At 38.7% G+C, this 22,655-nt stretch overlaps 1 protein-coding gene across 1 annotated transcript in view; it reads right to left on the reverse strand.

Annotated features, from left to right (window-relative positions):
• LOC136851461 (protein O-mannosyl-transferase TMTC4-like) overlaps positions 1–22,655 on the reverse strand; it is a 180,895-nt gene that overhangs the window by 48,208 nt on the left and 110,032 nt on the right. The window contains 2 exon segments of the mRNA XM_067125562.1: positions 1,502–1,676; positions 12,146–12,351. Coding sequence (XP_066981663.1) covers positions 1,502–1,676; positions 12,146–12,351 — 381 coding nt within the window.

A 22,655-nucleotide genomic window follows, 5' to 3' on the forward strand; every position in this document is an offset into this window, starting at 1 on the left:
ATGGATGAAACTCGGCTGTAATTAAAATTGGAGAGAAACTATTTTAATCAAAACTACTGGGCATGAAAGAACACATATTACTGCTATTTTTACGCTGATAAATGATAAATAAGTAAAGCTCATATTATGATGAAATAAAGTGAAAATAACAAACGGAATCTTGATTTTTTTTTCACACAAAATAAACATGCCTCAAAATGGCCAATGTCGTCTATTAAAAAAAAAAAAATTGCTAAACTTCACAACGAGACATATTTAAGTAATACTTCGACTTAAAAACACTTCGTATAACGAAAAATAACCTTGCCCCAGATAAATAAAGTATCTAGGGATTCATTTATGCTAACTAGAGGCACGAAAAGCGCTCTGAACTGAGTTAAATACAGCAAAATAAACTTGCCTCGTAATCGATTTCCAAACCAAAACATTGATTGCTATGATCGCAATTTATGATACAAAAGCAATGTAAGAATATATATACAATATTATTGGATACAGTGAATTAAAGCATAACATTTTAAAAGATCCATGGAAAAGATGCATATTTGTTATGTTGATGTTTGTATAATACGATATTAATATGAGAATATAGAGTACAGTATAATGCAGGCTAGGCTACCATATATGTATACGATATACCATAGTGTAGCCTAAGCTAATTCTTGTTTGTTATTCAATTTCTCTTTGTATTGAATTATCATAAGTCACTCTGCATGAACCTCCAGAATTAGCTAATATTAATAATAAATTACTATACCGTGTATGTATAGAGTATACTTCATAGTGTAGGCTAGGTTACCATATATGTAAACATGGTACTGAATGCCCTAGTGTAGATTAGGCTATATTCGAGATATGTTTTTTCCAACAAACAATGGGTTTTTTGGATCCTAACCCCATTGTAAGTAGGATGGTTTTTTTTGTGTTTGAACTATCAAAATAGGCAATTCCAAGTGTTTTTAGAAGGGTTTTAAGTATTCATAGTCTTTAGCTATTCGCGGGGGGGGGGGTTAACGATTCCCATAAATATGGGGGGTTTACTGTAATGCCCATCTCTGAAAACACATATTGGATCATGTAGACTATTCATATGATGGGTTGCACAAGCATGACTAATTCAAAGATGAAATAAGATTACTTTATTGTGGCACCCTTTTTTTGGTTTGGAGAATACAACTTTAAAATTATCTATTTTTTGTTTTTATTACTACTATCCAATTCATCATTCCACAATAAATGCCATCAATCAAAGATAATTCAATTCATGCAGTCTTCAACATCATATTCTGGTTCCTATCTCTCTTATCTCAACAGCAAGTTTATAATTATTAAAAAACAGTAAAATATAAGGGTTGTACATATACACTGCTAAAATTCAAAGACCTCAAATCTGGCAAAGTTCCCCTGGCATCTGCAAAGTCTGTTAACATAACAACATGTACAGTTGATACTCTAGGAACACCTGAGTAACCTCGGAGCCTGAAACACTCCCATAACATACCTTGTTAATAAAACCAACTGCATTTAGCTCCCTCATGCCTGTTACAACAAGCACACAAAACCCTGCGACTGGAATGTAGAGGACACGCTCCGCAATCACAAATCCAACACGGAAGAAGATGTTTGTGGCTGGGAGAAATGGCACAATCCCCAAGGCTAAACCCATTAATACACATCTGAAAGAAATATTCTCATTGTGTAAACTATTTACACTGCAACTTGAAAACAATATCATTAACCAACAATATATCTAAAATTACACTATGATAATACAAATAATCCAAAGCTATTTGCAAGTCTCCTACATACAAATCATTACCTTTAGTTTTTCATTTGCTGTTTCAACAACTAGACCAATTTTGAATTTAAAACTATTTACTGCTTGAGATTAGTGAGCGTACCCCACTGGGTAATCACTTGACTAACTAAAAAATTACTATGCTTGCTCAATTGATGAGCACTGCAGCACACATTAAGTAGAAAATAAGTGGGATAAACTTTTCAATGAAAAATCTTGTGTTATTTATACATTGTTGTTCAGCGTAGCCACTGAACTGGGCATCAATCGCAGGCAAACTCAGGTTTGTTTGACCCCAAGAAAGAGCCAGAGGTTTTCATAAGCTTCTATTTGCATGTAGCTACTTGAATAAATTCTAGTCTTGGCCAAAGTGGGACAGAATGTTTCAAGAGAAATCCTTTGGAACAGACTTATAAGCAATTGTAAATGCGACAAGGTGATCTGGCAAAGCTACTTTATGACCGATAATAATACTAATACCTATAATAATAATAATTGCTATTTCACCAAAATCCAGGTTATACAGCCTTCCCTATTTTTCTTACTGTATTCTTCTAATCAGACAAGAGATAATCTAATAAATTCACAAAGGCCATAGACAGATGCACTGCTGTCATTGCTTATGTATAGCCTGCAATGTTTAGATGCTCCCACAGGCAGTAAGGAATGAATTTGCTAATGTATAGCCCATAATGTTTAGATGCTCCCACAGGCAGTAAGGAATGAATTTGCTAATGTATAGCCCATAATGTTTAGATGCTCCCACAGGCAGTAAGGAATGAATTTGCTAATGTATAGCCCATAATGTTTAGATGCTCCCACAGGCAGTAAGGAATGAATAAAAGACAGAGGAGTACACATATATATAGTCAGGGAATACAAAGGGGATAGTGGCTTGGTCTTGGCTACCTGGGATTTGTGTTTGTTACAGAGTTTGGTACTAAGAAAAGATCCATGGATTACCAATCCTTGATGTGTTTTCTTATCTGAGTGAGCAAGTGATTTTCTAACTTGACTCAGTCACAAAAACCAAGAAAAAGACCATCTTCAGGGTGAGGTCAGCCAGAAAAGACATGTATGTGACTGCATGGAGGCTTAAAAAAAAAGAGGCTATCTTATGGTTTAAGACCCTCCCATGAGACTTTCTTCTCAAAGTGTTGATATAAATAATTTGGTTCTATATAAAAACTGAAATGAAATTTAAACTGTTCAGAGATTCGAGGGAGTACAGACCTAAAATCTTTAATGGCAGAGACCAACAAATTCCACCATCTCAGAAATCTACAAACGTCAGCCATTAAAAGAAGAATGGCATTGACTGAATCCAGCACTAAATCCAACAGCTTGAAAAACATATGCTTTAATGACAAAGTAGAACTCACTCTGTGGTTGGTGCAGTTAAGGGGAAGAATGGAGCAAAATGTAGAAATCTGTGATCATGACCAGTCACAAATAGACCAACCAAGGGAGTTCCCCACTGCTACCATACTTCTGGAATGAGTGACCACTTTGAGGGAAGTACTTGATTCTTCATGATGAGGCAACATCACTATTTTTACCACAACACATTTCAGGATGAGCTCTACCTCATTGTCACCACAAAGTAACACAGGCTGTATGACCTGGTGTGCCCTTGGTTCATGCAGCTCCTTTCAATACAGTCATACTGTCTATCCAACTGATAACTACGGCAGAGCTTTATTCCATACCAGTGCATCCATGCTTTCACAGAGCATGGGTTATGATGAACACTTTTGAGGCTGTAGACATTAGAGTGTGATGCACCCTGAATTGGTAAACCCTTCCACATCAAACAAAGTGGAGATACTTCCTGAATGCTGGGTGCACATGACTGTGAAAGTAAACATCCTTAAAGGGCATGGGAGTTAGGAAATTACCCTTACAATGAGACTCCAACATAAAAGGAGTTTTCTGAAGATATCAGTTCAGCAGGCAGAGTTGGATGACTACCCGTTACTCCATTACGTTTGTAACACCAACATTCAAAAAAAGCCTTGGAGACATGTCTAGAACCTCCTCAGCTTCCTGCTTCTTCAAAATCATTCTTACCTAACTGCATACATAGTAATATGGACTGACGGCCATCTTTTGTTTAAGAGGGACTGAAGAGTCTTGGATGATTTCAGGGCACACAAAAGGGCTAACTATAACTAATGAGTTTATGGGTGGATAAAAATTTACCTGAAATACATTACAAAATAATCTAATCTTTCAAGCAAAGTGTCTCAAATGAGACAGTTAGTACTACTGACTAATTAGGACTAAGTAGACCTACATGCACAAAAAACTAATCTATGAAGTATGTAAAAAGTACTGTAATGTCATCATCATCATTAATACTTGTCAGATTCTCTCTTTATGAGGCTGGATGTAAAATAAGTTCTCTCTTCTGTTTAGTCCACTTTTCATCTGAATTCACATCTGGTCTATTTCTTCATCTATGAACTTTTTCAGTGATTTCCTGGGCCTACTGCCCGGCCTTGTTCACAATGCCTACTTTACAAACAGATATTCTTCATCCTGTCTCAACAAGTGCCCAAACCATCTCAACCTCTGACATCTCAAGTCTATTTTCTAGCTGCTGGACACTGCATCTTTGAAATTTCCTCAATTGTAATAAAATTTTCTCACAGCACTCTGGCTATGACTGGCATTGACTTTCTTTGTCAGTGCCCATGTCTCTGCTGCATAATATTATACAAGAAGTACATGCATCATAGACTTGGCTTTGCTAAATAATGAGAAATTTTTATTAACCTGTATCAAAGCAATCTCTTTGCATTTCATCCAAGATATTGTTACATTTTTCTAACTGCCATACGGCTGGTAGATGAAAGGAGAAAAGCAAGTGGAGGGGGTTGAATCCATAGCAAAAGGATGAAGAAAAGAACTCAAAACTAAAAGAAGGGGTCACTGATATAGGAATGCTAGAAATAGGTTTACATACAGGAGGAATAAAGCGATGAGCAAGTTGTCTGGTGAGCAAGAATAAAAGATTCCCTAAAATCCTAAGTATAGGATGACCAAGTTCAGATGAAGATGAATGTCACCAGTGGTTCAAAAGTTTCCTTAGTGACACAAGAAAAGGACTTTTAGTCAAGGTGTTGTAGAAAAGGAGAGATGAGTAAAGTTTTGTGAATTTTTGGACATTAGTCAAAGGGATTCAGAGCAGTTACCCTTTTTTTTGTTGATCATTACCAGTGTATGAACCAGAGGAAGATTGATTGCAAGATTTAATGATTAGGTCAAAAGGACAAAGGAACACTTGAGCCAGTTCATCCACTAGCTAACTCAGAGGCTATACAGGAATATGATATGATCCAGGGCAGATACCTAGTAAAGAACCCTGCAGACCTCACAAGGAGATAAAGTAAGGAATATCATAGTAGTGTTTGATCCTTAAATTAGTAAAGCTACAGATCTGTCATGACAATGAAAAAATTAAGTTGGGCTTAAGTAAGTGGTTGAAAACTGTAATGAATGAACCACATATCTTTAGGATTACTAAAATGTACAGACACATGTTCATGCTGTTTTCTTATTTGTTACCCAAGGAGAGAACCAAGAAAAATGGAGATTAAGAAAAAACTAATGTATCAAGACCAAGTTGATAAAAATAATCTATTCACATACATGATGAAATATACCACTAAAATGTGATCCAGGAATGATACCGCCACGTAAGGCATAATAGCAAACAGAGAAACCAAAACAAAAACATTACCTACCTTCTGTTACCTAACATAACCCAGTGACCTATTGACCAGGTCCTAACTTGGACAAACTCAAGAGCTGATATAAGCTTAGGTCATTTTTTAATACCCCACAGTTCTAGGCTGTATCCATTACCTCAGAATTGAAAGAGAGATAGAGATACACTCATAATGCCTCAATGTCCTGTAGTTTCCAAAATTGACTGACTGTGTTCTGTGATAACTAAAAAAAATGCCCAAAGGAAAATTTGTGAAACATTCTTCTTATATTTTTCTGACAAATATTTTTGGAGACATCAGACTCAACAAAATTGAGTAATTAGCCCTTATCTATAAAGCAGTATCATGACCATGGATCTCTAACAAAATCAAATCCCTTGTTGCCAGCCTAAGGCCCACCTTTGATAAATTTTTGGTAAATATCTACAAATTTCCAGTCAGAGAAATCCTCCTAAATGTCAAATCAAAACAAAAATATAAGTTCCTTGTTGAAGATATAAAGTAAAATCACTCGGGTAAAAGTTCATAGTTCCTGTTCTATGAGAACATGAGACACTGAGCACAGAAAGAGAGAGAAACTGGATTCTGCAGTACAGTATAAAGTCTCTCTCTCTCTCTCTCTCTCTCTCTCTCTCTCTCTCTCTCTCTCTCTCTCTCTCTCTCTCTCTCTCTCTCTCTCTCTCTCTCTCTCTCTCTCTCTCTCTCTCTCTCTCTCTCTCTCTCTCTTATAGTGATTAGATTTTAAAATGAACATTTTTTAATATGAACCAATCACTTTATTCATGATCAATTCTGTAGTCAGAAGGTTCCTGTACAATTAAAATGAAGAAGAACCTATTGCCAAGCCATAACATCAGAGTATGACAGCCCTAAAGTGCCTACTTCAATCAACTAGCGATCCAATTTGAGCCATAAACAAGAAGAACATATCTAATATCTTTATGAATAAGCATTAAGTTGAATACTGTATCAAGCTATTCCCATGTGTATTCTAAACCCAAACAAGAAAGCTCACCACCTTTGGCACTGCAGTGTACATTTAGGATACTATACATAGCTGAATCTTCATCAAAAATTCAATCATTATTTCTTAAATTAACCTATCTATTCAATGGTCCCTGAATTAATTTCTGATACTGGCAATGACACAAACACCTTTGGTCCAGTAAAGCCTTATTCCTTTTGTGGCTAAAAGTCAAACAATGTACTGTAACTCAATAAAGTTACAGTGAACTTCTTTAACAATGGTGCAAAAGAATCTGCATTTGCTACATAAAGCGATTCACATTAATTTTGAAAAAAGAATGATCAGTAATACAGCAATTTACATCAACAGCAATAGAAAAACCTCATTATGAGAAGGTCTCACTTTCAAGCTTGCCATTAAGGCATTTCTGGAAACTGGAAGCAGAATGCATGTCACGTGCCTAATGATAAAAAAAATAAAATCTTGTAGTAGAGCAGGAAATATGAAGGATATGAATCTTGTACTACAGCAGGAAATATGCCTCTATGTAGATGATGTGCAGGCATTGCTTTTCAGAAAAACCACAAGGCTCCACAAGAAGAGTCATGCATGCTGGAAGGTAAAAGTATTGCTCTTAGGATACTATAAAAATTAACAGTGCATGATTAGCATAAGCAGGAAGCGCATGAGTTTAAAAGCGTAATTCACGGATAATGGATGAATAAAGGCAAAAATCTCTGTAATAACTCAAAGAGAGAGAAGATGCAATCAACAATGAGTCCCAAGGGTGGCCTATGGTTTGCGCGGTCAATGAAACTCCATTCGATGGTGGAGCCATGGTAGCTTCCCAGAGATAGGTATGTTCACAAAGTAGCCCAATGATCTCTCAATGCTTTGCAGTATGTCATCCCATGGATGACACAAACAAGCTGCTAAAAAGTCCAATTGTGTCCAAAAATAATAAACAAAACCTGAGAACACCTCTGCTTTTACAGGGAAGAAATGTAAGGAGTCACTGACAGTAAAGATACTCAACCTATCCCTAGTGTGTTGATTGAGCACACATCATCTGCCCAAGTAAAACTTGGCAGGTGAGTGTGTGGAATTACGTAACTATCAGACATCTTCAATGGTGGGCATGTTGCACACTCCAGTATATACAATGTAACTGACAGTACAACTTAGCAACGGAGATACAGAGCATCATCTATTTGAGGTACATAAGAATGTGAAATTATGAAGGCAAAAATAAACTTTAGTGCTTGACACAAGAGACACAGGTGTGCAAGGTTTTCATAGATCAAAGCATTCAACAGATCTGGGAGGCAAAGCATGTAACCTTAACCCTTAAACGCCGAGCCTCTATTTACAAAAACGTCTCCCGTATGCCGGCGGCGTTTGGTGAGTTAGCGCCGAAGCGGAAAAAATTTTTTCAAAAAATCACAGCACGCTTAGTTTTTAAGATTAAGAGTTCATTTTTGGCTCCTTTTTTTGTCATTGCCTGAAGTTTAGTATGTAACCATCAGAAATGAAAAAAATATCATTATCATATATAAATATTGGAATATATGACAGCAAAAAAAAAAACTCTTATATAATTGTATACAAATCGCGCTGTAAGCACAACGGTTAAAGCTAATGAGTTAATTTTTTTTAGTTGTATTGTACACTAAATTGCAATGATTTTGGTATATAACAAATTGTAAAACGATCAAAGCAACACAGAGAAAATATTATCACAAAATGATGCATGAATTCGTAACGAGCGGACGTAAAAAAATGTTTTTTTTCAAAAATTCACCATAAATCGAAATATTGTGCTAGAGACTTCCCGTTTGTTGAAAAATGAAGCTAATTGATTGAATATTACTAGACTGTAAGTGTTTTAGCTTACAACTGCAGTTTTCGACCATTTCGGTCGAGTTAAAGTTGACTGAAAGTCGAATTTTTTCTATTTATCGTGATTTATATGAAAATATTTCAAAACTGATAAAAGCTACAACCATGAGTTATTTTCTGTTGTATTGTACATGAAATTGCGCACACTTTCATATATAAAACTTTATGTAACGACTAATATAAAATGGTGCAAATATTACGACAACGAGACGAAAGAATTTCTGAGATGTTTGGCCGAGTTACCGCACAGATGTAAGGAAAATGTTTTTTTCAAAAATTCACCATAAATCGAAATATTGTGCTAGAGACTTCCAATTTATTGCAAAATGAAGGTAAACGATTGAATATTACTAGAATGTAAGAGTTTTAGCTTACAATTGCGTTTTTTTACCATTTCAGTCGAGTTAAAGTTGACCAAAGGTTGAAATTTTGGCAGTTATCGTGATTTATGTGAAAATATTTCAAAACTGATAAAAGCTACAACCATGAGCTATCTTCTGTTGTATTCTACATGAAATTGCGCACATTTTCATATATAAAAGTTTATGTAATGACTAATGTAAAACAATGCAAACATTACGACAACATGACGAAAGAATTTCTGAGATGTTCGGCCGAGTTACCGTGCGCAGACGTAAGGAAAAAGTTTTTTTTTCAGAAATTCACCATAAATTGAAATATTGTGGTAGAGACTTCCAGTCTGTTGCAAAATGAAGGTACATGATTGAATATTACTAGAATGTAAGAGTTTTAGCTTATAATTGCGTTTTTTTACCATTTCAGTCGAGTTAAAGTTGACCGAAGCTTGAAATTTTGGCAGTTATCGTGATTTATATGAAAATATTTCAAAACTGATAAAAGCTACAACCATGAGTTATTTTCTGTTGTATTCTACATGAAATTGAGCACATTTCCATATATAAAACTTTATGTAACGACTAATATAAAATGGCGCAAACATTACGACAACGTGACGAAAGAATTTCTGGCGCGGACGTAAGGAAAAAGTTTTTTTCAAAAATTCACCATAAATCGAAAGATTTGCTAGAGACTTCCAATTGGTTGCAAAATGAAGGTAAATGATTGAATATTACTAGAATGTAAGAGTTTTAGCTTACAATTGCGTTTTTTTACCATTTCAGTCGAGTTAAAATTGACCGAAGGTTGAAATTTTGGCAGTTATCGTGATTTATATGAGAATATTTCAAAACTGATAAAAGCTACAACCATGAGTTATTTTCTGTTGTATTCTACATGAAATTGCGCACATTTTCATATATAAAACTTTATGTAACGGCTAATATAGAACAGTGCAAAAATTACGACAAAATGACGAAAGAATTTCTGAAATTTTCGGCAGAGTTACCGCGCGGGCGTAAGAAAAAAATTTTTTTTCAAAAATTCACCATAAATCGAAATATTATGCTAGAGACCTCCAATTTGTTGCAAAATGAAGGTACATGATTGAATATTACTAGAATGTAAGAGTTTTAGCTTACAATTGTGTTTTTCGACCATTTCAGTCGAGTCAAAGTTGACCGAAGGTTGAAATTTTTTGTAGTCGACGTACGGTACGTCCACTTGGCACCCAACAGACAATTTTAGTCGACGTATGATACGTCCAGTAGGTGTTTAAGGGTTAACCAAGTTGAGGGTGTTAAGCTTAACATATTACATAATCCATAAGGAGCTATGGTGTTGCACACACAGCATGTTACCTGTCATAGATGAGGTGGATAAGCATGCAGAATTGCATAATTATCAATGAACCCTTGTGATGCTGTACACTTTAAATATAACCAATTACTGGTGTGATAGATTTGAATAAGATATCAGGTAGTCAAAACTGAAATACAGTGATTGGCATGTTAGACTGAGCCTATCACAAAAGAGACAGGTGAGTGGCACACTGCATGGTACGAACATAATCCACCATGGGCTATGGAGCCAAGTCAAACATAATCCACCATCACCATGGGCTGTGGAGCCAAGTCAAATTTTACTGGTGTGTCATGGCTCGAGCAGTGCTACTCCATGTACTGACAAAGCAAATAAACTACAAGGTGAGTCAAGCACATTGCAATTACAGAGGTCTTGATGTAATCCAGAGAGACTGTGACAAGTACCAAGTGACAAACAAGCACATGTCACACACACACACACACACACAGAGAGAGAGAGAGAGAGAGAGAGAGAGAGAGAGAGAGAGAGAGAGAGAGAGAGAGAGAGAGAGAGAGAGAGAGAGAGAGAGAGCTTTCTGAATGACAACATGCTCCTTTCTAAATGAGAAGGTCTCTTGTGAGCAGAAACAGAACAACTGTGATGGCCACATCATCAAGGCTACTACCACCATGTTAATTGCTGCTGAAGGGACCAGGATTAGATGAAACAAGAGCTTGTGCTTCCAGATGAGCTTCATTGTAGAAAGAATAAGCTCAAGGCAGATAATATTCTCAAATGGGTAAAGGTTAGATGAGCAAATTGTCAGCAATAATGTGAGCTCTCAGCACTGCAAGCACAAGTAGAGATGAATATCGGCACAACTGAAGAAGTATTATTACAAGTGAAGTACATGCCCCTTAATAATGAAAAATCAAGGAGAAAGACTTGTACGCTAGTCTGCTAGGAACCCGAAAGTGGGTAGCAACAAGGAGCAAAGAAACAAGAGATTGGTCAACAGATATATGAGGGAAGAAATTTCATTGTTTATTTAGAAAAATTTGATGTAAAAATGATGAAGAATGCTGCATGAAGGGTCAATGATCATGACGCAAAGGGGGAGGGATATAAAATATGGTGCGAATAGTAAAAACTTACCCCAATCCTATTTCATATTAAACAGCTCAAACTCTATATTGTCCCTCTAACATTAAATGGCACGAAGTCTGCCAATCCACTCTGTGTAGAACATGTACTACACTGTACAGTATTCATTTTATTCTTCCAATCCTACACTGACCCTTAATGTACAGATACACATTCAGGGATCATGGGGTCAGACTGTACTCTCCCTAGATTTGAAACATCCATAAAATTAAAATAAGATTCTCTGATGTCCTTTTCCCCCATCACAAAAGCCTTAAAAATACAGCTCATCCATGCCTCAGATTTTATGAGGTGCATTCAACAAATGGGTTAAAATCATGCATGTTTTCCTTTAATCAGCATAAGTTTTCAAACTATTTACTCATAATAATAGTGGTCAACAATAACAGAACACATGAATATGTCCCCATATTAAGAGCTCTATCCCAAAAAGGAAACTAAAATGTATACAGAGGAAAATGTAATACAAAAAGGCAAACCAAGCTCAGTCATAATATTAAAATACAATTTATCATGAGCAACACTCACATTTCAGGGTAAAAAAAACTGGATCACAATGGAGATAAATATAAAAAAACTTTAATATAAACCAATTGGGGTTCAGTTCTGCTTGCTACTACATTTTCAATCTCAGATATAATAGAATAACTACACTCATCAAACACCACTACAAAAAAGTTAAATAGGAATCATAACATTGACCCTAAAGTGGAAGGTCAGTAGTCTGAAAGTACATAACAGTGGTCTTAGGTTTCATAAAATTTGTTTTTACACTAAATCTCAGCTCCATTTTCCAAATAGTTTCCTTTTTTTTCATCAAATTATAACATGGTAAATTCCATGGAAAATGTATTAAAATAAAAATTAGTCCATTTTCAGTTTGTATGCTACTGAAAAGGTTAAAAAACAAGTAAGCCATACCTAGAGGTTTGATTGGTCTTTCCCTGAGCCATGCCTCGTTTCAGCAACAAAGCAAACAACACCCAAAGAGCAGGGAGTGACAGCAACCTTGGATCGGTGAGGTTTACTATGACCGGAATACATCCCATAGACCAATCAAAACAAAGCCATATCGGCAGTAGGAGAAGGAGCACATTCATGCTGTATGTGTACTGATAATTCAGACTCTGCGGAGAAAATATAATAAGCTTTATAGAATTTTTAATGTAATTCATTATTCATTCAATTTCTAAACATAACTTAGGAGCAAATAAGCCACTGTGGAGGCATGCATTCATAAATTATACCTTAAATCAAACATGTTTATGATATAAAGAAGCATAAAAATTTTAATCAGACAGTTAACTTTGCAAAAGAAAGCAGCATTCAAGTATCATAAGGATTTGCTAAATCAAATAAACAACATACAAAATCAGACATCATGCAAGCATACAATGACAATATGACCCTGAAAAAAGGGCATATTCAAAGTATAGAATAACTACAATGAAAAATGCTTTATGAACAGAAAATTGCAATTTTAAAAGAAAATTTTCTTATATCCACAAACCTGAAGTATTTACAAAGCAGTATCCCTCAGAAACAGGTGGTTTTGGTCACTGAAGCTTGTTAACATGGTTGTAAAGGTATGTACATTGAGAGAGAAGAGAAACCCCGCCCTTTCTCCTAGCTAAATTCACTTTTCCTTCAGCTATAGAGACAAATTATAGATGGGACTGAGTATATATTTATGTTAGGTTTTTATATCTACAATAACAACTGCTACTTCTTCCAAAGGGAATATAAACAAGTGTATAGTACTGATATGGGAGATAATCCTTAACTGGGAGGTTCCATCTCATGGAACTGACTGTGCCCGAAGACAGTCTACAGCCACCCAGCAGTTCCAGCTTTCTGTTCATGTGCATGAGTGAGAGAAGACTCCTACAATATAATATAAAATCTGGAACAACCAATGAGCCTCAGCTTCAGGAAGGATCAGGAGATGCTTTTCTTTTCCAGCCACTCCCTGTGTTTACTGAAGACACAGGAAACAGATGGTCTGACAACAGTTCTTGGGCAGGTGCTCAGTTATGAAGTTCACCTGCATCTAGCAAGACAAGTACTGTACAGTGACTGAGCTCAAGGGAGTAAAACTCTGAACTTGAAGTGCCAAAAAAGTGCAGGTCGTTTCCATCTCCACCCTAACCAAAAGACTGGCATTCCTGCTCCAAGGCCAAGAGATCAGAAGGGAAGATATCCAAGATAAGTCATTCTAGCCGATTGAGTCTGTTCCCCAACCAGAGAGCCTAGTCACCAAAAGTACCAGAGGAAGTCACACTTATGTTGCATTCTGCTCATTTTAAGCAGAGTCCTACAAGGAAAAACAGTGCAGTAGGTACTTTGAGCCACAGCTAACAGCTTTAAATATGCCTCTCATAACAGCAGAAAACTGATAAAGAGGCAGATATTCCCATGGAACTGGTAGATCAAAAGAGAAGGCAGATTGTAAAATCTGTGTCGCGCTAATGCAAAAAAATTGACAGTCTAGAGAATAATGTCACCCGCAATCTCTGGAAACGTCTGCAAAATAAATGGAAAATAAACAAAAACTCTCACCCACCCTGAGAGTGCAACTGGCCAAGGCTACAATGAGGGACCAAACTCAGCAAAAAGGAAAAGCTATCCTGTATGCTCATCCTGTATACCAAGAGGCATAGATGAGAATAGTCTTTATAGAATCTCATTTGAAAACCTACAAAATTCAATACAACATGTGATATTCTTCTCTTCTGAATCAGAAAGGTAGACTTAAGGTGTTTAGGAACAAGGAAGAACAATTCCCTAAAGCATAATCAATGGAAAAGATAGAACTGTGAAGTGGCATCTCTAGGTTGCAGAGTCTACTAGATTCTTCAGCTGATCACCTAGAAAACTTGGGAATGGTAAGAGACATGTGGCCAAGGGCAGAAAGTCTAGTGCAACTGCAAGAGCAACCTTGTTGGGCTAACCCTGTGTGGTCTTGCCTTCATTGTACCAGTTTGCATGGGGAGAGAGGGAGAAGCTAAACATTTACCCCAAAGGCAGAGGCTTTACTCCCTTTCCATATTCTTCTAGAGGTTCCCTTGATGTGGAGTCCTCAAGGACAGAGGAGAAACAAGAAAAATTCCCCTCTGGAAGTAGATGGAAATGAACAAACATAGCTGACAAAAACACTAGATGATAATGGAGCTACTTGAAAATGCTTTCTGATAATCTAAGGAATGATTCCCATAGAACCAAAGCCACAAGCCTTCATCTATTGCTTAAACTGGAACACCAACTCTCCCGCTGTGATCTAGATAACTGCAATGGGAATAGTCAGTGTTTGGGCAAATGAGGGGGTCCCCAGTGGCTCATGAGACAGATGACAATGTGACTGACATTGAGTATTAATTCCCTAACGGTTCCAGATACAATACAAAAAGAAATTACAAGCAAAGTGGAGGCAAACAAATCATAAGGGGAGGGAGTGATCAAACCTGTTATGATTACTACACTCAATAAATTCTCCTCTTGAAGGGCTGACACCAATGTGGGGCCCATTCTCAGAACAAATTCCTGGCCAACCTAATCATAAGGAGAATGTAAAAAGAAGGGAACTACAATTCTTGCAAGATTTCTACAACCCATCTAGTCATAACCTACTTTTAGCATAAGACTAGGAAAAGGAATAATCCCAAGGGTTCCTGGCCTTGGAATTACTCCAAAAGTTTTGAGTCCCAAAACAAACTGAACCGCGACCCAAGAACCGCAGTGGAGAAAGAAGCCTCAAGGAATTCCCCTCCCAAGGATGGGGCCAAAAAAGGAATACAGCACCTGACTGGAGCCCTTGAAAAATCTAGTATGGTTGTTGGCTCTCTTTAGTGTCTCATGGCTCTCTTTAGTGTCTCAATTTCAAGAAGAGATATGAAGACCATGCTCCCATTCTAAGAAGGTAAGTAATGGGTAGTTAGCATAATAAGCCAAGACAAGAAGACTAGTGAGACTTCCCCCGACCTAATTCTGGATAAGGGCATAAAAGATCACAAGCACAAAGGGAGCCACCATCAAACTACTACCCTGGAAGAGGAAAGAGTTTAGTGGGGACCAACCAATTCCTGAAGGATAAGAGAGGCTCAGTCACAATATAACAGAAAGGGACATGCCAATGATTGTCTCCTTTTGAACACAGTTGGAGGGCGGGGAAAAAATTGGGAAAAGGCCTCCTCCAATGAGCCTATACAGGGGAAAAGGAAGAAAGAGCACAGGAAGAGAGAAGAACCCATACAAATTAAGAAAATTCTTATGGTGGCCAGTCCTGCTGTTGCTTAGAGGCTGATCTATGGTTTCTATAAGATCACCATGATAAAAAATGTTGGGGTCTTACTTGATAGAACACTGAACTATTACAGCATGAGATACATAAGTTCAACAACCACTAAGATTCATCCTTCCAGTAAAGTAAGAGTATCAAGAAGAGAAAAGATGTTCAAACCCTTGACAAGCAGTCTTTGTTCCAAGGTATCAAGAATCAAGTTAGAAGATATAGGTATCTTACGAAAAAATGACTGTCCTCCTGATAACCCAAGTCAGACTAGCCAGTAATGCTCATAAGACCCAACTAAAAAACTGAGTATCATTTGGACAATACTGCACTAGCACTAAGCACAGGCCAAATCTCATGGTGACAAAAAGAACAGTGACAGACAACCACCATATGATCAATAATGACTCCAACCAACATCACTGATCAGAATCATAAGAGGGGGCTGACCTAACCTAGTGATGCCCCATGATGGATGAGACTGGTACCAAGCATGAGACAAAGACCGAGCTTCACGGTGAGCAATACAGTAATACCTCAACTTAACAGACCTCAATTTAGAGGACTTGTGTACTTACAAGCTACACTATTATGATTATTTTTCCCTATGCTACAATTTTAGACATGATACATTTTTAGACCTCCTATATTGAATGTTAAATGTAAAGTACAGGTTAGTTTAGCTTAGGAACTATGTGGAATTACTGTCAGCTATAAGATATCTGGAAAATATCCAAGAGCAGGTTACAATCTAGGGTCTTTGTTACTTAATGGACTTTGTTACTTATCAGAAAGGTGAGACCCCTGAGGTGTCTAAGTTAAGGTGCTACTTCAGGTCCCACAGACATGGAATCAATACCTTTCTCCACCAACAGCTGCAGCAACATGGCACTGTATCCACAGACCAGTTCATTAACTAAGTATCATGGTGGATGATACCAGTAAAAAAAAAGTTAGTAGTGCAAGAACACAGCAGTTAATGGGCACTGGAAGTACATAAGCACACACTGCATGTATACAACTGGAAAAAAATTGTCATGGTAGGATGGTATTACCACAAAATAATGGAAACAGTACAAAAGGGCAACTGTGAATGAAGAATGGAGCCAATGCCACTAAAACTGTTCGAACAATGAATAAAGGATCTGGGCATATGAGTGTCCTACTGAAACGGTATGGTCCCAAAAACCTATGACTGAAACCTAAGTGCTGAGAACCAATGCCAAAAATCAGAGACAATGGTACTGTAATGAGGCTACCCAGCAACCAACCCAGAAAACATGGAATCAGAGCCTGGTAATGGTAGAAAAACTTGAGGCTGAATCTGACCTATTTCAAAGTCTGGACAGAAAGGACACATGAGGGGGAGGATCCTTCTTGAAATACCTTTGAAGTTGATATGAAGAAGGAAAAGGCTTGACCCACCCAGTAGAGTCCCCACCAACACTTAGTCATAAAGATGTTCATGACAAGGGCTGACAGCACTTTCTCACTGCTCCAATCCCAGATAAGGAACGAAGACCAGAACCTCTCCCACAGAAGGATGCTTGTGGGAGTACCATAAGACTAATGCCGAAGACTTCCCAACCATTCCCCTCTTTAATAACTCTACACTAGCATAAAAGGTGTAACAATAAAGAAAAGAGACTGTGGAAGCCACACTTATGCCTCAATGCCAATTGGCTAATTGCTTATGTCACTGTGTTGTGCAACATCTCAATACTATTCTGCTATAATATTGTTCACCTCGCTCACTCTGTGTTTCTGTTCCAGGCTGTTGTGTATTCCCCTGCAGTTACGCCTTGTTATGCAACTGAAGGTGGCGCAAACATGGAGCAGGGAATCAATTTGAAAATCCTAGTTAAGTTTGGGAAGGTCCCAACCAAGAGTCTCAAACTTCTCCACGAGGCTTATGGAGAAGATGCGATGTCCCGGCCGCAAGTCTTTGAGTGGCACAAAACACTTCAAGAGTGGCCGCGAAGAGGTGGAGGATGACTCCACGAAGACAGCTGAGAACACTGACAAAGTGCAACAGCTGGTGTGGGGTGATCGCAGATTGACAGTGCGGATGATAGCAGAGGAGCTCAGCCTGAACAGGGCGTCAGTGAGGACCATCTTGGTGTAGGAGCTGGGAATGTGGAAGGTGTGCCCCAAGATGATCCCAAGCTTTTGTCGGACAACCAAAAGGAGCACCGGGGTCAATGTTTGTCGTGACTTGCTGGAGTTGATTGGGGACAACCAGGAGTGCCTTGGCTGGGTTGTCACAGGAGACAGTACCTGGGTCTTCCAGTGGAAGACCCCAACTTCACCCAGACCCAAGAAGGCTTGCATGTCCAAATCAAAGATCAAGGTCACGCTGATCGCATTCTTCGACCAGAAGGGAGTGGTCCATCATGAGTTTATACCTCAGAGTCAGACAATCAACCAGTACTTCTAACAGCAGGTCCTCAATCGCCTCCATGACTGGGTGCGGCACAGCAGGAGGGTTCTGTGGAGAGAGAATTAGTGGCTGCTTCACCACGACAATGCGCCTGCACACACCACGCTCTGTGTGAGGCAGTTCTTGGCCAACAAACAGATTGCACTTCTCGACCACTCTCCTTATTCCCTAGATCTCACACCGTGCGACTTCTGGCTCTTCCCTAGGCTGAAGACTGTGCTCAAAGAACCCATTTTGCCTCTGTAGAAGAGATCAAGGTTACTGTGATGAGGGAGCTAAGGGGCCTCAAGGAGGACTTTGCCAACTGCTTCCGTGGGTGGCAGACATGAATGCAGAAGTGCATTAACTCGGGGGGGGGGGGTTACTTTGAAAGGGACAATGCATAATATCTCTGTAGATTATATAAGAAACTATTTTTAGATAAATCTCGTTTCTTTATTGTCACACCTCATACATAGGTGAAGTACAGAAGGTCAGAAAGGCGTAAATTGAATGTTAAAGTATAAAGAAATACCATATTTCCTATTCCCTAGTGACCCATCTTTCATTTACGTTTCCAGCTGCAGTGGACCACTGCAGGTCAACTGCAGCCAACGGGTCCACCGACAAAATACATACCCAAATAGTAAGGAACCATGAGAAGGATTTTAAGCTGTAGACAAAAGATCCCCAAGGAGGAGAATTCTCTGGGCCTCCCAAACAGCTGACCAGAGTCTCTAGCAATTTTTGAGGTACTGGAAGAATTGCGCAAGCACTACAGGAGTATGAGCAAAAAAAAAAAAAAATTAAAAGATTATCGATGTACTCCAGTCCCCATTCTAGCTGTCATACAAAGAGGGCAGAGTATGACTGCCTACTCTGCTCACCAAACCCATAATCCACTGAACAGCACAAGAAGAAAATGGAGAGTGGACTCACATGTGAAATCAAGATTCCCTTAGCCTCATTAACAAAAAGAGGGGAGAAAATGGCAGCCTTACAACAGGATGACAAGATCATAATCACCAATGTGCTCCTACCACAGAAGTCTCAAGAACATTCCTGCCTCTGAGAAAAAAGTAATTTTTATCTATAACCAATTGTGCTTTTTCTGTTGTATAAAATCCTCAAGGTTTTTGTGCACAACCTGAAGGTGTTTACTGATCATATGACTATTCAGACACACCTTGCCTTATATTGTTAATCTATTCCAAGATTCATGACTGAAGTCAAACAATGACTTGAGTCAATAAACACTTCAAAAATGACAGAAATCCTATAAGCAACCCCATAATGTTCCTAGTACTACATACTATTCAATAGTTCAACACTGTTACTGTCTTTTCAATAAATTTCCATATCTTAACTGATGGTAGTGTAAAGAAAAATAAAAAATTTACATGTATTTGTTGGAAATGGCAGAAGCAATGACATCATCATCATCATCATCACCATCATTACCCTCGTCATTCAATATCACTGAGCTACAGTATGAAAGTGTATAGTGTAAAAAACAACCTACAGAACTTGATCTCCAAGAGCTACACCCCCTGGCACCTCTCAAACCAGGAGATGGCTTTGGGCATCCTCACCAGGGGAAGCCTGATGTTGGAGGTCTCTGTGCAACTGAACCTCACCGCTTGTTGCTTGAAGCAGTCAAGGGACACACTGTTTCCTAACCTGTACACTGCCGGGTTGAAATTCCTGGGGATGGTGGTGGTCTTCTCTAGATTGTAATACTTGGATTGGTGGGGAAGTGGAAGCAGCAACAGTTTCTCCAGTCTTGCTGAGGGCAGGAGGTTTTCCAGTCCTACCACCAGGTGGTCCAACTCCACGATGAGACCCTGCACCAGTGGTGAAGCAGGAAGGTGAAACAATTCCTTGATCTGCAAAATCATATCCTCCATCTGCTCAAAACAATACCAACATTCAGAGTTGTTGGGGACAGAGGCTGTAGGATATGTGAGGCCTAGACGATGTCTGTTGTGAGCCACCAGGTTTATGAACACCATTCTTATTCCAGATCTTCCATGTGCACTAAGTCGTTCTGGCTCTCCCATGGCCTGTCCTCTGGGTTGGTTACCATGGATGTTTCTACTGGAGGAAGAGGCATTTCTCTAAGGGTCCATCTCTGTCCTGTCATTGGCACTCTCTCATGATATCTGCCAGGTGGAACTATGGTAGCACTGGAGAAGAGCGCCCTTCATCCTGTCCTGAGCGGAGCTGAGAGGAGAGTCTCGGTGTTTGGAAAGGGGGTAAAGAGAAGCAAGGTGCAGGCCTTCTAGACGGGTCCCTGGTGTCTATCCCGCCTCTCTGAGTGGGGTCTGAAGCATCTGACCCCTGATCTGAATCTGCAGCATGAACATCAACAACCCCTATGACATAAACCTGAAGAGGCACTCTGTTGATCATGGCCTGACCACTCAGGGAAGAGGGACCTCCTCCTGGCATAGGCACTGTTACATGATGCATTCCTGTCCTGTCTACTCCCGTCAACAGTTCTGCTTCTCCTGGAAGATGACCTCTCTCTATGCTGTTGGTCACTGTCAAGACAGGAAATGAATGAGATGAGTGATAAAGCAGCAGAGGCCATGGACGGCAACCTTTCTTGACAACCCCTCCCCAATGTCGCTGACAATCGCCCCCATTCTAACTGCTGATACTTCAAGGGGGGGACAGGAGGATGAAAGCAGAATCAGTCTATGACCGTTTCCTGATCATCAAGGAATCCTTTCACTTCACACCTCTCAGTTTTGCAGCAGTAGTGGCCAACATCCCTGAAAGCACAAGATTCCCACTGCCGAGGACTAGGATAGGAAGCTGGCCATCTCCAATCATTGACAACTGACCTGTCTGGCTCTGTTTAGCCAGATATTGCAGCACTAGCTTGAATGCCTCCCCAAGAAGCGGGGAACACAGAAGTTGCAGCAGGAGTCCTTGGCGAGGGGGGGCCTGGGGAAACTGGCACTGGAGGAGGAACTGGGGAAGGCCTCATGGTCACTTTCCTACAAGACATATTCCCCTTCTTCCACACGTGTTGTTCCTCATGCAATCTCTGCCATCCTCATGCACTCTCTGCCCCTACATGAGATGCACACTGAATGCTGATTGACCGCTAAAGGGGATATAAACTTGCTACATGGTTTGTCTTTCCCCGTGCAATGCCTACACTTATGCATATTCTTTTCCATGGTAGCCATGCTAACACACAGGGGGTCATACAAAGCAAATGAACAACAGACACAACACAGACATAGGGAGGTTGTTCATGTGGCTCGCATACCATGAACAAAGGAAACATCACCCAATAAGACCTCTAAAAATGCATAAAATTGCACAGATTTCACAACCTCTGGCTATGGAAAGGCACTTGACACCACATTTAACAAGGAAAATAACAAACACTAAGAATTCACGAACATGTGGCAGGTACAAAGGAAAACTCAGCAACAAAAACTGGAAAACAAGCAGTAACAAAAGGGCACTCTGATGGCTGAGAACACAGTTGACAAGTTAGGCGACACCTAGGGTCATGCAAGGGCAGAAGCCTATGCGATAGGACTTCGTTTTTATTGCTAGTCAGTAATGGCCAAGGCATAAGAATCTCCATTTGTGAAAGTGTAGGTTTGTATTCCTATTGGAACAATGTTATTTTTAAGAGAAAGTTGTCAGGTTGATTTTTCATTAAACAACATCATCAACAAATTTGAAAAACAGAATTGCTTTATGTACCAAAGCTAAATAAGTTCAATGTCCTTGTAAATAAATCTTAAGAGGATTCCTTGTGAATAAATCTAAAGAGGATTAAGTATTTCAGGGAAGTTAAGAAGTTTATTTTCTTTTCAACTTCATGATTAGATAGTGGATTACGTACTTACAAAAGTAAAGTAATAGTTACTAAAGGAATAAACTGTGTATTTTTATCTCATATTTTTGTAAACATGTAGTGCTCTAACCCCTTATGCTTTACATTCATTATTAATAAAAAAATACCTGCTTGAAGTTCCAATCAAATGGTAATTTATTCTTCTAAAAAACAGTGTATTAAATAAGACAAATACTCACACATACCAAAAAGTTTACATGGTATCCAACTGAGAGATAATATAAATTATATAAGATAGACAGAGGATATCACAACACACTGAACTTTTGTATGCTTAACTTTATCGTTTTTATCAGAGTAGAAACCTATCATCAAAGGAGAGGTTGCATCAAATATAGGACACTGAACAAACATGCATTCTGACTATTCAAGTTGGGAAATTAAAATAAAAACAAAAAGTGATAAATAGCTCTTTTGTTCTGTGGCACAAAACAACAAAAACATTGGTAAATAATTATGAGGTTAACATGAGACATGAAATGACAAATTTTTAATTAATTTGTATTTTTCATGTCTAACAAACCTGCAGTCATGACATAAGGATAAATTCTTCTAGCATCAGCTGGAAACCGGTAAAAGTCATATAAAATTGTAAAACAAGAAATTGGTGGCAACGCGGTTCAGCCAATGGGATGAGAGAAGAGGCCAACCTCCTCTCATCCATGATGCTGTGAAGCATTCAGTTTCTTCCAGCCCGGGTAACCAGATTGATGGGAGGCAGAGGTGGGAGTCTGTGTCAAGACGACAGGTTTGTTAGCTATGAAAAACACAAATTAATTAAAAATTTGTCATCTGTTCGCATGTGGAACAAACCTGGGTCTTAATGTAAGGATAGACTCAC

The sequence above is a fragment of the Macrobrachium rosenbergii genome, chromosome 3, assembly GCF_040412425.1.
Source record: "Macrobrachium rosenbergii isolate ZJJX-2024 chromosome 3, ASM4041242v1, whole genome shotgun sequence".
Lineage (NCBI taxonomy): Eukaryota > Metazoa > Arthropoda > Malacostraca > Decapoda > Palaemonidae > Macrobrachium > Macrobrachium rosenbergii.